At 30.8% G+C, this 18514-nt stretch overlaps 1 protein-coding gene across 1 annotated transcript in view; it reads right to left on the reverse strand.

The window, feature by feature from the left end:
• Nucleotides 1-3406: 3406 nt before the first annotated feature.
• The window catches only part of LOC127720375 (protein dispatched homolog 3-like), a 41254-nt gene continuing 26146 nt past the window's right edge, over nt 3407-18514 (reverse strand). The window contains exons 15-18 of the mRNA XM_052226952.1: nt 18101-18241; nt 13597-13729; nt 9659-9825; nt 3407-8401 (exon numbers count right to left, since the gene is read on the reverse strand). Coding sequence (XP_052082912.1) covers nt 8030-8401; nt 9659-9825; nt 13597-13729; nt 18101-18241 — 813 coding nt within the window. The 3' untranslated portion in view covers nt 3407-8029. The remainder of the gene's footprint in view (nt 8402-9658; nt 9826-13596; nt 13730-18100; nt 18242-18514) is intronic.

Here is an 18514-nt window from a genome sequence, read left to right on the forward strand (position 1 = left end):
TATAACATCAGTAAAGCTGAAGTCAGATCTTCAATCTCTGGTAAACACGTACGGAGTTTTTCAAAATGAGAAAGCCAAGTCATGATGAACTTAAAAGATGGAGACGACATTGTTATCAAACAAGCATGCAGATAAAGGAAGTGCAGTTATTGTGAAACAATAAAATTAAAGAAATCATTAACAGACAAATTGCAGTGAACTTTGACAACAATAGCTTCTTCTTTCAAACTGCCTTATTACTATCAAAATACAATCTACCGGACATTTTTGACAAAAACATTCCAATTCCATCAAAACTATCCTGGAAGAAATTAGTAAAAACAGAAATCTCATCCTTCTGGACCCTCAGACTCAAAGAGGAAGCTCTCCAAATGTCATCTTTAAAATTTCTGAACCTCAACTTTGGCATTGCAGAATCAACTCATCCTGTATGGGACTCAGTAGGTCAAAATATGATAGAAATTCGAAAAGCCACTACAAAAGTAAGGATGCTGACAGGGACCTACATGGTACAAGCCGACAAACACAAGTTCAGCCAATATACAATTGACCCCACATGCCTGCTATGCCACAGGGAAATAGAGGATATCTTACATGTCCTAACAACTTGTCCTGTTCTAGGCAGTGAGAAAAAAGAATACTTCACTCCTATTAAACAACTTGTGACTGAAAACTCTCCTCCTGGAACATGGAAACTGCTGTTTAACAATAAACTAGCAGTTACGCAACTTGTACTGGACTGTACAAAATATAGCAAACAACTTGGATTCAAAGAAGAGATAATTCATAAACTGGAAACGCTTACAAGACACTTCTGTTTCAAGCTACATTACCAAAGAGTATCTCTTCTAAAAAAGCTAGACGACTGACAATTGTCATTAAGAATTGGATGATGAAACATAGACAATGGAAAAGTGAAATATTAGAAAAAAATTTGAACTATAATGATTGTTACTGTATATATCGTTCCAACTATTCTGTAACAAGTACTTTATTTTTATATAACTTTAAGAAAGTTATCTGCTGGTAAAATGAATGACTAATTATTTGGGTTATATGACCTTCTGTAGATTGGTTTTATCATTTTTATGTATATCATTGTATATTTTATCTACTATGATTTTTTTTTTACATTTCACTGTCAATGTATAGCGCACCACCATTGGATTTTACCTTGATGTAATATATTTTATCCCTGTTTCTTCCCCCTATTGAATATTTTAATATTACCCGCTAAGGGGTGTTCCTTATAATAGGAAGCTCATGCGAAGAAAAGAAAGATGTGATTAAATAGACCGACTACATCGTCAGTCCTCTTATACTATTTTCTATGTCTTGAGTATTCAACATGTGATCCAACAAAAGAAACAGCAATAAAAATGAATAATGTCCTCTCAGAAATGAATACATCTTAACTTGCTGTTCATGTTTACTATTAAAAGTTTTCTCTCTATTATAGTTTTCAAGATAACAGGCAAAAACACTTAATATGGATAAAAAATCGTCATTTAAGAGCAATAAGTCCAATAAGGAGTCGACTGACGATTTCGGTCGTAAGATATATTCGTAGATCTTGTCTTGCTAATCAATTTTGCTAATTTAAGTTTTTATCTATCTATTATAGTTTTCAAGTTAACAGGCAAAACACTGACAATGGGTAAAAATCGTCATTCAAGAGCAATAACTCCAATAGTGATTCATCAGACGATTTCGGTCAATTCGACTTATTTGTAGATCTTGTCTTGCTGATTATTTTTGCTAATTCAAGTTTCTGTCTATCTATTTTGATCTTTAAGATATAAGGCAAAAACTCAGATAAAGGTAAAAATCGTTATTAATGGGCAAAAACTCTAATAAGGAGTCGTCGAATAATTTCGGTCATGTTAACTGATTTGTAAATCTTGTCTTGTTGATCATTTATCATTTTTATGCAATAAAAAGTTTCTTTCTAACTTTTACTGTTTTAAAAATAATAGGCAAAAATGAAAATAAGTAATAAAATTCATCATTTAAGGGCAATAACTCCTATATTAAACTCGGGGTAACAGTCTGCTCTATCATCCTCTCAGATATGTGTTATTTATACAGTGCTGCATCTCCTTTTTTGACAGTAAACAGTATAAATCACATGTTATCAATTGATTGTATTATGACTAAACAAATTTTTATTGTGCTTTCTCCTTTTCTCTTACTTTTTGTTATTACACTGATCAAGTTTTAAAAGGGAGTTTTATGTTAAAATTTTGATGTTCATATATCTGTCCAAAGACTTAATTTAGGAGTCTTGCAAGTGGCTGTCTTCATCTTACGTATCTTTATACATTTTATCCTTGAAGACATTTGGGAGGGTCTGGATTGGAGTCTTCATTTTTGTATTCTTTAATTTGTTAGTTCATTTTTCTGTATTCTTTATTTATTTTGCTCATTATTCTCTATTCTTTATATTTTAGCACCCCATTATTCTCTATTCTATTTTTTGCCCTATTTTTCTCTATTCTTTATTTTTTCCCCATTTATTCTGCACATTTTGTCCATTACTCTCTATTCTGTAAACCCCATCCAGACCATCATTTTGTGTTAATGGCAAATCTTTGATAACGTATATTAAATATATTCCCAACTTTTCTAGACTTAGGGCTATTGTGTGAAGTATTATATACATAACAATTTATGGACATACTTTGAGACCTGATAATTATTCAAAACAGAAATCCAGAATAGATAGCTATCAGACAAGATATAAATATCCTACAAATTTCAATCCATCATTATGCCACAAAGACGATCCTCAAAAGACTGAAACACCTGTGGGACTATGAAACACAACCAGGGGCTATTAATTGCGTGTGTTTGCATTACCCCTTAACCTATAATTTGGGGCTATATAGTGCTTGAAACTTTGTAAATAGACACTTGCCCATTGTAGAAGATGGTATGTTGACCTTTAGATATTTTGTGTAACTGTGTTGCCGTCATATTGATGTATACCATGCATCTCCTTTTATTCTTATAACATTATTTGTAATATAAACATACTTTCTTGATTACATCACAACAATAAACTGACCAATCTGATGACCACTATTAATAAACCTCTGTTTTCAGACTATGTGGTTTTTTTTACCAAACCCTTAAGATTTTTTCCCTTGTTAATATATTGTTTAAACCAATATATATTTTGATAGAAATTATATTTTTCATTTGATATCTTTTTTCATATATATATTTCTATTGGGAATATGAATTTTGAGTTTCATTTAAATATCTTATAAGATTTTTTTTAGATATAGAAAATAAGTAGTGTTTTAGTAAGGTAAAAAGACGAGGGGTTTGGTAAAAATCACCTAGCAGAAAAGTTTAATGTCAGGATGTACGCAATTGTGTCTACTAAGAAATAATTTCAGACTCAACAAAAGCAACTGTTTATTTAACAAGACATATAAACACATTCACAAACATACTTTACCATAAAGTATAGCATATATAAACAGCAAGGAGATATTCATACGGTAACAATTAACAAGATCAATAAATGACATGATATGAATATATAGATTCTAAAGGGATAAAATATTTCGTAAATTGAAACTTTCATATTTTAGGAGAAAAAATAAACTATCTAGCATTAAATTGTATCTCATACCATAACAAAAATATGACCAAAGCTTGTAAGCAGGTAAGATTGCAATTAAATTTATTTCGAGCATATAAGCAAAAGGAAAAAAATAATAAAAATATAAAATCAATGAATTTCAATTAGGTGGATACAAGGTTTATTATCCCCCTACAAATATATCTGACTTGGACTATGACCTCAGTAAATATAACAATTTGCTTACTTTCTTTTAAAATGCAGTTTTTAAAATATTGTGATAAAATAATAATATAATAATAATGAAGATGTGGTATAATTGCCATTCTAATATGACGTTCTTCGAACGCTTTGAGTACACACTTGTGATAAAATTCGAATATATTCATATGTCAGCTGATAGGCAATGTCATGATTTGTTTGGGCTGTTCCAATCCTACTCCCACGTCGTATGCTTTTTATGAATGATTTACCTCACATCAAATGGTGTAAATGACGTCATTGAACGATGACATAAGAATGTAAGGATTTTACGGGAAAATGCATGAATGGGAAACTGAAAGTCGTCAAAACATGAAAACATAAACAAACGGATGGTAAGAATTTGTATAATGTCCATATCTTCTTAAATGAAAGTAAGATAATCAATTAAATTCATCAAAATCTATCTTAGTATGTTATTGTATATCGTTTAAGAATGTCACTTATTCATTTTTCTTCGTCGTTTATGTCAATATTAAAAGTGTGTTCGATTCCGAGAACAGCAAACATTCCCCTTTACATAGAGTGCTTCAATTAGAATAGAAATAATTCATGGGGGCTTGAATTTATATTAATTTTACCACGGGTTGGCCCTTTATGCTGATATTTCACCCCTCGCTTCGCTCAAGGTAAAATATTTAGCATAAAGGGCTAACCCATTGTAAAATCACGATAAATTCAAGCCCCCGTGAATTATTTCTTCAATGAAACAACTCTTCACAAGAGATCAAATGATTCAGAAATAAGTAAGTATAACTATAGGTCATTGCATGTATACATAAAAATATGTATATATTTACCAATAAAATATAAATCAAAATAAAATTATTTCAAGAAATAATAACAATTATAAATTGTAAAATTATATTATGAAAGAAAACTAGCACAAAATATCTGCCATGAACAGATACAAACAAGCATTTGCTTTCAAAGAAGCATGTTTTGATTATGCTCATATGAAAAACAAAAATACCATTTACTACAACTATGGGACTTTCATCTTGTTCATAAATATAATTATATATACAATCTAGCATGCTTTTTGAAATATTATAATTTGTTATGAATGGCTGGTTTCCACTTGTCATATTTATAAAAAAAAAATATAGTTTTTATAGTACCATTAAATCATACTTGTCACATTTGTAAAACAAATTCTAGTATTTAGTTTTTATAATTCTAGTACCATTAATTAAAAGATCAATCAAATGTCCTTATCTATATGAGGACAAAGTCCTCAACAACAGTAAGAAAATCAATATAAAAATCAAGCTACTAATTCATTTGTTAGCTTTTTTCTTAAAACATTTGCAACTCTGTTGACATAGGCTGGCATGTTGTGATGCAAACCATTTCTGGCAAATTTGTATATCTGATTACCAAAAAGTATCATTAAAATAAAATTGAATTTTTTCCTCTTTCACATGTAACACCTGTCTCATTATGAAGCAGGATCAGCATTGCAAAATTAAAGTATACATGTTAATGCTTGTTATATTCACAAAATAATAAATTTACCTGTAATCAATGATTCACAATAAAAAAAAATGCATACATAATTAGAGATGTATGTCTGACAAATTAAAATCCATATACTATAAAAAAAATATATATATATATTATGAACACATGGCATTATATAATTATTTGGTCCTTCGGTTAGTACGAGACTTGCACTGCAAAATCACACTTATAAATATCAAATATATTCTTTTGTATTCAGTGCTTCAAAATATAAAATAAAATTTCATAAAATGTTTGAATATTCTCTTTTGAAGGATGAAGGTAGGTCTTATATAAAAACTATAGATTGACTTTATTATACATTTAGTGATTTAGCAAATAAGTAAATTTATTTCCAAGTCAATGATATATTTTATAAAAACAAATTTTACTACCACGAGAAGGCAAAATATTTTAGATATATAAATAATACTAAAAATATCAGTAAAGAAAAAACTTTACAATTCAGATCTTGATTTTTCAGAAGATATGATGCATTGTACACGATGTCCTGGTATAAATCTTTAGTTATATCAAAATGATTATACACTATTTGTTTCTGTCAACTCTCATCACACATTAGAGACCAGATTAATGTCAGGTATTTTTTACACCCACACAAATGATAAAAATCTCCTTTTTCAAAAGAACTGCTTTTAATATTCAGTTTTTAGAAAGGTGACAAAAAATCTTAACATTTTCATTTTTTTAATCTATTTATTACATATTGAAAATATCAACAATTCTAAGCCTTGAAAAGGAGTTTTGAGTCACTTTAAATTGTGTGCAAACATTTCCAAATTCATGAATATGATGAAAACAAAATTTATTTTGGAAAATAATACATTTAAATGTGACTCAACTCTCTGTCTCCTTTTGTTGACTTAAATTTCATTGATCATAGTATAGAAAAGAAGGCATGCTTGACAGTTTGATGCACATGTTGTTCCACAGATAATATACAGAATCGTGTACTATGTCAATGTTTATCTAGTTTTTTTTTAATTTGTCTAAAAATAATTTAAAAAATAGTAATATTTAAAAACTGAGATGTCAATGAACTTTCTCCTATTTCCTTAATTTCATAAAAAAATATTTAAAAATATGATTGGAAAATGAAAATAAAAAATATTTATCTAAAAATAAATCAAATTTTAATTGATTCATTTTCTCGAATAATTTCAAAATAATAGTCCATGTAGTGCAAATAATAAAACATGATTTGTATTTATCAAAATTATGGCGGAAGATTTCTTCAGTAATGTTTGCACAGGGCTCCCAAAAGGCATTTCTTATAAGTAATAACCATATAAAATTTTTTGCATAGCAAAAGTAAAATTAAAAGTGCATTTTACCCCCAATAGCCCTTCCACCTTGTCCCTACTCCTCAAATAACATCTATTCTGAGAATAATATTCATTTCTCTTTAAAAAAGATTATAAATTTTCATTGTAAAATAATTTGCAAATAGTATCTATCTATCAAACATAAAATTCATTTGAAACATTATTTTATCAGGGAACAAATCTATTCCATTATTGATTTTTTTTCAGTTCTGAAGTTGCAAGAAATACATCTAAGAACTACAAAAATAAATGATGATTGTTAAAATATAACATTTGATAAAAAAAAAATGAAACTGATCAGCTTGTTCATTAGACAACTGGTAAAAAAAGTTCCTAAAATTTAACTTCAACCATTCATCCTTATGATTCACTGTGATGTTAACAAAAATCGAAAAAAAAAAAAAAAAAATATAGGAAGAAATATAAAAAATCAAAGACAAACTGATAAGCACAGATAATGTCATGGAAAGTGATAATGAGGTATTTAAAAAAAAATCTTATTTTCGGATTTGTTCATTCATTTTCATCAGATTTTTTCTCAAGAAGGCAAGACATTGTAACAAATGCTTAGCTACTTTTAAATTTTGTACAACATGGAAGCATGGATACTAAGTATTACAAAATGATGCGTTGATAACTTCCAATTAAGAATATTGTACTAATAAGAGGTATCGAGAAATGGTATTTTGTTAAAAAAGGAAAACAACACGTTATAAATTTCATGCGTCTGATGCACTTGATTAATACTATAAATGAAAGACAACTCTAAAATTGAAATATAAAATAATTATGTATACTTTAATCTTCCTGGAATGTATTAATACTGATCTACTTCAATTAAGTATTTCCATTTGTCCAAAATCTTCACAACAGATTTTATATCGGATATTTCTCAAAAGAACTGTTAATGGAATATCAAAATTGGAAAATGGGATGAAAATCTATCAAATGATACCAACTTTTGACCAATGATCAATTATCACAATCTATTACCCAAAAATAAATTACGAGGTAAGTAAATGATTACTCGTACAAGACTTCATGATTTGCGAGATTATCATAAAATTTCAATGTGTACATGTCAACTGCCAGACTGGAGGTTTATTAAAGTTGAAATCAAAATTTTAAAATTGTGGATCACCAGATAAAGTTTGTCGATAAACTTCTCAATATCTTGATATTAAAACACCAGTTAAAACTTGTAGACAAACTTATAAATGCATTAGAAAATCTCACACTTATAAGTTTAAATTTGGCTATAAATCCACTGATATCCAATTACCAGCTAAAATACTTATCACATGTATGGCATATATACAGTAATATATTAGTTGGGAAATAAAGCACCACCATTTGGACCAGGTATGAAAACACCACATTTACTAATAATAAACAATACAAGGGCAGATAATCCTACCACTATACATGTACCGATCACCATTTTCAATGTCGATTTCCATTTACATACAAATTTACTAGGTCCCATGAATGCTAAAAATGCAGCACAAATAGTCAGGCAGTAAACAATGGATACAGATGAATTAATGGCAAGAATTTGTCCAAATTTAGAAAACGGTAATATAGTTGTCTGGGTTAAAGGTATTGCAGCAATTATGGTTGTCATGGCACTGCTGAAAATGGATACTCCAATATGGCTGATGGCAGCTTTTGTTCTCCACTGTCTTGAACCAGCATGATCCTGGATAAAACAAAATAATCATCTGTTTCATAATGTAAATTATTCAGCTGAAAGGATGACTAAAACCAATTTCTAAATTTGAATAAATGAAAAATGTTAATTATGCATTTCTCCTTCAAGAACAGATTGAAGATACTAAAAGATAATCATACACTCTTAGCTTATGTAAGAAAGACAACAATATGATCCAAAAATTACAAAGACAGGAAACCATCAACTTAACAAAGACAAGAGGCTGTCAACATGACAGCAAACAGAATTTTATTTTAGATTTATTGTTAAAGCAAATATCTTGTGCAAATAAATTGTCACAACTCCTGAATAGAATAGAAGGAAAATTGACCAAATCAACATTGAACTAAATTTTGTCATCAGATCTTACATATATATAAGATTGAAAAGAATCAGTTGAACAAGTCTCAAGTTATTGCATGGAAAAGATATAAATAACCATTTTTCAATCAAACAAGGACCATAACTCATGCAAAAGTGAAAACAGTCCTTATTGTCATTAGAAGCAACATTTTAAACTTGAAAATGATTATGGTGAAATGGGTCTCAAGTTATGACAAGGAAACAACATAAAGCACCATTTTTCAATCAATCAAGGACCATAACTGCTTAAACACAAAATTAAAAAGGATCAAATTGACCTCCATTTTGTCAGTAGACACTATATATTAAAATGTGAAAAGAATTGGTTCAACTGCCCAAATTTATTGCATGGAAATTGTTTTAGCCACTGGCTTGGTGTACTACTGTGGATTCATCATTATTCGTTGGATACCAATATTCGTGGAATTCGTGGGTATAGGTGAACCACGAATTTAAATGTCCAACAAATTACAAATTTTATATATGCTTGTATGCAGACTTTGTCAAAACCACGATATCAAATATACACGAAATAGCAACTTTTCCTTAATCCACAAAATTGATACACACGAAAATAAATGAATCCACAGTATCCTAAATTAATTACCAGATATTTCCATCAGAAAACAACACTAGAACTGAGTTTTAAAAATCACCATATAAAAATAAGGGATGGGGTTGAACTAAGATGGTTAAGAGGGGTAAGCGTGTTCTATTTATCAACGATTTAATGAAATATAAAGACCTTTTTGCATTTTTAGTTTTGAGAATTCAAATTCATATACCAAATGTGTAATTTATGGACATTTTACAAAAGTGTATTTTGGCATGCAATGAAAATATCTTGTTTTTATAGCCTTAAAGTGTCAAATAAAGACTTACATTTTTCAAATTATCTGGAATTGCTCTCCCAGCCAGCAGGAAACCTTCCACTAAATGAACACAATAATCAACTGATGATCCTACCAGTATAGACAGGGATATAGCTTCTACTCCTCCCATCTCCCAGCCAGCCAGATAAAATATACCAGCTACCAGGCAAATCATTTCTGTCCAAAAAAATAAAATAACGTACAGACTTTACATATCCAAGATCACTTGCTTCATATACCAGGTACCTAGAAAATAAACTCTGTAAACAAGAATTAAATAGCTTAATCTTTCATCTTGATATGAACTTCTTCAATGGTGACCTTATTCTAACCTTCTCCAATGGTAACCTTATTTGACCCTACCTTTATATGAAATACTGCGACCCTTTTATAAGACTACAAAATGCTTAATTCAGTTTATTCACATTACTACATTATGTTTTGCTCTCAAAATTCCTCTTGACGCACATGATAATATTAATTGTATAGAATATCTAAATCCATTTTTTTCTTTATACATGCCATCTACCAGAAATTGAATCTGCAGTGTTTGTAGGGAAACATATTTTAAAAGGTCCGAAGTGGTTTCTATCGTCATTAAACAACTAAAATATTTTTCTTGATTGAACACATCCGACCGATATGGATTTTTGAAATTGGGGTAAATTATGAAGTTTCCAAAATACATGTACAGAATTGTTTACTAGCAGTTAACTTTATTTATTTCAGATGTTCAAGTTTTGTGCAATTCATGAAAATACCTTTTTTTTACTTGATTTAATATTCAGGAAGTTTCAGCCTGAAGCCAAAAAATGCAGATACAATTAAATTAAACATAAATAAAAGAAGAATGCAGATGCTTCTGCTTGTAAATATACAGCAGCAATTTTTATACAACCGCAAACAAATTTTGCGGTCGTATATTGGTATGATGTTGGCGTCGTCGTCCGAAGAAACATTGGTTTTCGCACTCTAACTTTAGTTTAAGTGAATGGATCTCTATGAAATTTTACCATAAGGTTCAATACCACAAAAGGAAGGTTGGGATTGATTTTGGGGGTTATGGTACCAACAGTTAAGGTATTAGGGGCCAAAAAGGGGCTATAAATTAGCATTTTTGTAACTTCCAGACATAACTTGTGTGTTAGTGTATGGATCTCTCTGACATTGTACCACAAGGTTCCATATCACAATTGAATGCTGTGATTGATTTTGGGGGTAAATGCCCAAAACTTTTAGGAATAAGGGGCCAAAAAGGGGCCAAAAATAAGCATTTTTTTAGTTTCCAGACAATAACTTGTGTTCAAGTGTATAGATCTCTCTGAAATTGTACTGCAAGGTACCATACCACAAAGGGAACACTGGGATTGATTTTTGGGGGTAATTGCCTCAAAATCTTAGGAATTAAGGGCCAAAAAGGGGAATAAAAAAACAAGCATTTTTCTAGTTTCAGGACAATAACTTGTGTGTAAGTGTATGGATCTTTATGAAATTGTACTACAAGTTTCCATATCACAAAGGGAAAGCTGGGTTTGAGTTTGGGGGTAATTGCCCTAAACGTATAGGAATTTGGGGAAAAAAAGGGGGCAAAAAACAAGCATTTTTCTAGTTTCCAGACAATAACTTGTGTTCAAGTGTATAGATCTCTCTGAAATTGTACTGCAAGGTACCATACCACAAAGAGAAGACTGGGATTGATTTTTGGGGGTAATTGCCTCAAAATCTTAGGAATTAAGGGCCAAAAAGGGGGAAAAAACAAGCATTTTTCTAGTTTCAGGACAATAACTTGTGTGTAAGTGTATGGATCTTTATGAAATTGTACTACAAGTTTCCATATCACAAAGGGAAAGCTGGGTTTGAGTTTGGGGGTAATTGCCCTAAACGTATAGGAATTTGGGGAAAAAAAGGGGCCAAAAAACAAGCATTTTTCTAGTTTCCAGACAATAACTTGTGTTCAAGTGTATGGATCTCTCTGAAATTGTACTGCAAGCTACCATACTACAAAGGGAAGGCTGGGATTGAGTTTGGGGGTGATGAATCATAAGGGGGTTCAAAAAATTTGGGGGGGGATTTTTTTTCCTTTTTTTTTTCTTTGAAATTTTCCATTTTAAATTGGTTGTTACTGATTTATATATAAAAGCAAATAATAATGATATGGTTTGAAAAGGTAAATTTAAAATTTTTAAGTTCTAAGACCACATTCATTCTGTGTCAGAAACGAACCTATGCTGTGTCAAATATTTAATAACAATCCAAATTCAGTGCTGTATCAAGCTTGAATGTTGTGTCCATACTTGCCCCAACTGTTCAGGGTTCGACCTCTGCGGTCGTATCAAGCTACGCCCAGCGGAGAATTTTTATTCCATTTATAAAGGAAAATAACTCGATAGGTGAAAGTAACACAACCCAAATCCAAACTTGATCTGTGTTTGGTGATAATAAGAATTGAGTTTCATAACATTTGATTTGAGGGAAAGTAAAGTTAAGAGTGCGTAAACCAATTTACAGAAGTTCGCAGGGGCGTTTCTAGGATATTTGATAGAGGGGGCGTAGAATGAAATCTTTTTTACCTTTTTTTGACATAAAAACATTAAATAATTGTGAAATGCACTAATGTAACGGTTCCTGACTTGGAGCATGTATATTTTATAGTTAAAGTGTCAGGGTTTGACATTTTTTATGCCGAATTCTCTCCATTAACAGCAGTAGACCAATAAAGAGAAATTCCAAATTCTAGGGTATAAGGCGTTACTTAACATTTCAATAGTCCTAGGCTAGGATTTTATGAACGGGAGGTGGAATTACGGTTGCCCTGGTAGAGGGTCTATGGGGAAGCTCAGAAGCTCCTGGATTTCAACAATTTAGCATCAAATTATGAAGTAGCCAGACTGATAAATATCTCTCTATTTTAGATTAAGTTCTGGTTTCGTTGAACGACACACATGATACAAGACAATCAATCACTGAAGTATAAAGCTCTTTCGTTCTAAATATTGTAGGCTTTAATGTGGAATACATGATTGAATATGAAAAATTGACGTCATTGTACTACAGTACTAAATTAAAGCAATCATGTCACTGTCTAGTTCCGATAGGTTGTATATGGTACATAAATAAATATGGTCCTTGAACTTCATGGCAAAATGTAGGTCAATGTCACTTAGTTGCTCACTAATGGATATTGAAACAATATGATACTACCCAAGGCTATCCAGATGGGAAGTAAAAATGCTATACCAAATATAGATGTTACTAGTATAAATGTACCTTAACGCAAAACCTAAAATGAACATAGAAATACTGATGGACTCTCATTTTCAATGAATGGTTAGACTAGAGTGGATTCATTAGAACCATTTCAGAGTATGTGTTTAATTAATGAATATGATAAATTGCCATATTCAATACAATATTAGCAGATTACGATAGTTTTTTTTTTTTTTTTTTTTTTTTTTTTTTTTTGAAAAGGGGGGGCATACGCCCATTACGCCCTCACCTGGACCCGCCCCTGGTTTGTATGGGAAGAACAGGGTAAATGTAATGCTCCCTTCGCCTAGCGGTAGAGGTAACAATGACTTTTTATTTAGTAATTTTTGTAACAGTTTTCAAGTTTTTTTGGGGACCAAAATGTGATAAATTTCTTATAAAGAAGAAGATAATAATAGGATAAACAGAGTAATTCCTTTTTTTGATTTTGCATAAATTTTTTTCTAATATAAAATAAGGAGATGTGGTATGATTACCAATGAGACAACTTCCTTCACTGACAACTAGCTATTAATTTGGACTTGATCTAAAAGTATATATAATATTCATGTTTAATCCAGAAAAAGTATATGATTCGTCTGAGCATTTTCATATGGAAATATAAACCTGCTAATTTTTTGTTAAATACAAAGTTCAGATGTGTCAAAAATCATTAAGTCTACTAAATAATAGCACATTTACCTAATATGGTTATGAATACAATAAGGAGTAAAGTCACATGACTGGTAAAGATGGCTACTGCTACTAAACATATCACCATGGAGAAGACCAAACTATAGATGGCACTGTTAACTGCAACAACTTCCATCATTACCTAAAATTAAATATTCAAATTAGAAATTTGATGCTCCCTTGTAATAAAAATGAAATTTTCAAAATTAAGATGAAAGATACAAGGCTGGTATTATGTATTATTTTCTGTATATGTTATCTTCAGCATTTTTTGACAGATGCAATTTTATGGATGTGAAACAGGGTTCTTGGTAGGAAAATGTTTGAATTACTTTTCTGTAACTTCAAAAAAACAAACTGGATGAGTAAAAGAGGAAATCAGAAACTAATCTGAAAACTATAAATTATTCCGGAAATCCCAGAAACTAATACAGAAACCAGAAACTAATCCAAAAACCAGAAACTTATATTGAAACCAGAAACTAATCCGAAAACCAGAAACTGATCGAGGAAAAATAAACAGAAACCAATCTAGAAACTAAAACCTAATCCTGGAACCAGAATCTAATCTGGAAACCAGAAGCTGATTCAGAAATAAGAAGTTTATATGGAAACTAGAAACTAAAATGGAAACCAGAAACTAATACAAGAACCAGAAATTAATTGGAAAACAGAAACTAATCTAGAGAAAACTTTTCAAGGACAGTCCTGTACAATAGAAATTTGTGTTTTAATCTGTCTACAAAATGATGACTTTGTCCACTATCATTTTACAAATGTAAGTAGAAAAGAGGAAAGTCTTTAGCAATGTTGCCATTTATGTTTAAACAGAATTAACTCTAATTTAAACAAAATTTCAAACAAACTTACATGTACCATATTAAACAAACTTTAATCATCTGATGACAGTATTAACAATGATATAAAAGAGCCAGGAGATAGGATGTTTTTCATTACAATATTTGCTTTGTTTATAAGTTATCTTGTTGTATTTAGGAAATTATCTAACAATATTTGAATTGTGGATTCATTTAAATCCGTGGGTACCAATTTTTGTAGATTGAGGATAAATGGTATTATCATGGAAAGGAGTAGGCCCAGGAAGACCCATTTTTGGCCCCAAAATATAACATTTCAAAAATTTGTTAAAAATGTAAACTTTTAGCTATTTATTGGAAAGTTGAATACTTTTGTTACATAAATATGGGCTGTTTTTTGACAATACAATGCACAATCAGGTATTAGCATCTTTAATTCATGCAAAATGACTGAAATCTTCACAATTTTAGCATTTTTGCTTATTTTTAGACAGTTTTAGTCTAAAATGGAAGTGGCAGCACTTGTATTAAGTCTTAATATTTAAATAAATGTTGTATTTGATGATGATACATAACATATATAAGGGTTGAGACTGAGCATGAAATGTGGCCACTTCCATTTTTGACAAAAAACATCTGAAAAGTGACGTTTTGTGGCATATTTGATAGATTTTTCTTATTTAAGCTTGAATTTAGGTGTCTTTAATGACCAAATCAGTTCAATTCTTTTACATACCCTACCCTAATTGAATCGACTGAAGAAGACACTTAAGTGTTTAAAAAATGTCAAAAATATTTCATCAGATGTACATCAAATTTGAGGCCAAAATAAGCCCTTACCAGACCCTCTCCTTTGATTTTGTGGGTATGCCAAAGTCTGCATACAAGCCTATAGAAAACTTGTACTTCGTTGAAAATTTAATTTAGTTGTTAACCTATACTCACAAAATCCAAGAAAAATTTGTATCCCACAAATAATAACGAATCCACAGTATACGTTATCTTAAGGATGTTCACTACTCTGTTTCCAAATAACAAGCTTTTTAAAAAAAAAACTATTATAAATTGATAGTATATAAATAAAGGAACTGAAAAAGCAGAAAAATATGTAGGGTCCATGTGCTTGTTTTAGAGATATAAGCCATTGAAAATTTGGTGGGAAATAATTCTCTCTAGACTTTTCTTACATTTAACATTGACACCCTTTTTCTTTCAAAAATTATGAAAAAATAACAAGGATTTTATAGGATTTTCAAATATGGCTTTTTAAACTATTAGTAATAAAATTATAAAAAGAAAAGTAGGGGTTAGCTGGGAAAATTTTTTCATGATACTACATGGATAAAACCAGAGGATTCCGAATATCTGGCAAAAATTCAAAAACAAGAGGAGCAAACATCCTTAATACTATACATCACAACCAAAAAGCATTCACCTCTTTATCAATATCTTTATGAATGGTCAATTCTATTTAGATCTTTATACAAAAATTCACATATGCTGAAACCAATAAGTGTAGCTGAACTCGAGACATATAGAATCCTAATTTTAACAACTGACAAAGTTTTTAAAAAATTTTGTGAAAATCGAAATAGAATTGAATGAAATGCTCCGCATGGCGCAGCTTGATACAACCGCAGAGGTCGAACCCTGAACAGTTTGGGCAAGTATGGACACAACATTCGGGCTTGATACAGCTTTGCATTTGGATTGTGATTAAATATTTGACACAGCATAGGTTTCTGACACAGAATGAATGTGGTCTAAGAACTTAAAAATTTTAAATTGGACTTTCACCTATTATGGTCCAATATCCAAAATCTAAAAACATGGTTAGATTCAGCATATCAAAGAACCCCAAGAATTCAATTTTTGATGAAATCAAACAAAGTTTAATTTTGGACCCTTTTGACCTCAATGTGGACAAAGTTGACAATGGGGCCCAAAAATCAAAAATCTAAATACATGGTTAGATTCAGCATATCAAAGAACCCCATATATTCAATTTTTGTTAAAATCAAACTAAGTTTAATTTTGGACCCTTTGGACCTTAATGTAGACCAATTTGAAAACGGAACCAAAAATTAAGAATCTAAATACACGGTTAGATTCGGCATATCAAAGAACCCCAATAATTCAATTTTTGATGAAATCAAACAAAGTTTAATTTTGGACCCTTTGGACCTCAATGTGGACCAATTGAAAAACGGGGCCCAAAATCCAAAAACTGAATACACGGTATGATTCAGCATATTAAAAAACCCCAAGAATTCAAGAATAAAACCCCATTGAAATTGGTCAAGAAATAAGCAATTTATACGAAGTATCTTCTCTTGCACAATACTGTGCAATTAAATATTTCTTGCTATTGCGCAATACTGTACAATTGACAATTTCTTGCTATTGCGCAATATTGTGCTATTGGATATTTCTTGCTATTGCGCAATACTGTGCAATTGAAGATTTCTTGCTATTGCGCAATACTGTGCAATTGAAGATTTCTTGCTATTGTGCAATACTGTGCAATTGAAAATTTCTTGCTATTGCACAATACTTATCATATAATTATTTACACATCCTGTTTGGTGTGTATCTCCTACCATATCATTATTATTTGCTTTTAAATATAAATCAGAAATAACCAACTTAAAATGGAAAATTTTAAAAGAAAAAAAAAAGGAAAAAAAAAAAAATCCCCCCCCAAAATTTTTTGAACCCCCTTATGATTCATCACCCCCAAACTCAATCCCAGCCTTCCCTTTGTGGTATGGTACCTTGCAGTACAATTTCAGAGAGATCCATACACTTGAACACAAGTTATTGTCTGGAAACTAGAAAAATGTGTTTTTTTGCCCCTTTTTGGCCCCAAATTCCTTAACGTTTAGGGCAATTACCCCCAAACTCAAACCCAGCTTTCCCTTTGTGATATGGAACCTTGTAGTACAATTTCAGAAAGATCCATACACTTACACACAAGTTATTGTCATGAAACTAGAAAAATGCTTGTTTTTTGCCCCTTTTTTGGCCCCTAATTCCTAAAATTTTGAGGCAATTACCCCCAAAATCAATCCCAGCATTCCTTTTGTGATATGGAACCTTGTGGTACAATGTCAGAGAGATCCATACACTAACACACAAGTTATGTTTGGAAGTTACAAAAATGCTTATTTTTGGCCCCTTTTTGGCCCCTAATTCCTTTACTGTTGGTACCATAACCCCCAAAATCAATCCCATCCTTCCTGTTGTGGTACTGAACCTTGTGGTAAAATTTCATAGAGATCCATTCACTTAAACTAAAGTTAGAGTGTGAAAACCAATGTGTCTTCGGACGACGACGACGACGAAGACGACGACAACGACGACGACGACGCCAACGTCATACCAATATACGACCACAAAAATTTTTTTGCGGCCATATAAAAATTGATAGATTTAGAATTATTTAGAAACTACCCGGTAAGTTCCAACTCCCTCAGTCAAATCTTACTTTAGTTGAACTTAAATTTGGCTGTTTTTTTAGGGGCTTATTTTGGTCATAAAGATCTTTCAAGTACTGATACATCCTTTACTTTCAAATTTTCTCGTTTGAGTGTAAATGAATGTAAATTGAGAAAAGCACTACAGATGCACCAAATTTATAAAATGTGTATGTTATTTTCATTTGCAAGAAATTGATTAACATATAAGTAACAAACCTGTGGCCAGAACTGTGATGTCTGGAAAACATTCTGCACAAACTGAGAACTCTTATAGTCATTTTTTATTTTCTTCATCAGTTCCTCCCATTTCAAGTATTCTTTGTAGGCTTCAAAGTAAGATTGATCTTTTGAAGTTGTCTGAAAAGTATAATATTATCTTTAGTGTCTTCCAAATACCTGTCTTAGAATTTTAACAGTGAAAATATATTTCTTACACAATCATTTGATATACTAAGAACCCTGGGATGTGTTTTAATTGATTTTAGTCTCTGATGCATGATTTTTTATTATTTATTGTTTTTGGCTTTTAACTAGCCTTCAGTAACTGCGAGTACTCTAAAATCATACTTTCATGTTAATTTGACCTGTTGACACAATTTGTAATGCATTTCTGTAATTCAATGTTTACTT

This window comes from Mytilus californianus, unplaced genomic scaffold (genome assembly GCF_021869535.1).
Source record: "Mytilus californianus isolate M0D057914Y unplaced genomic scaffold, xbMytCali1.0.p SCAF_11, whole genome shotgun sequence".
Classification (NCBI taxonomy): Eukaryota; Metazoa; Mollusca; class Bivalvia; order Mytilida; family Mytilidae; genus Mytilus; species Mytilus californianus.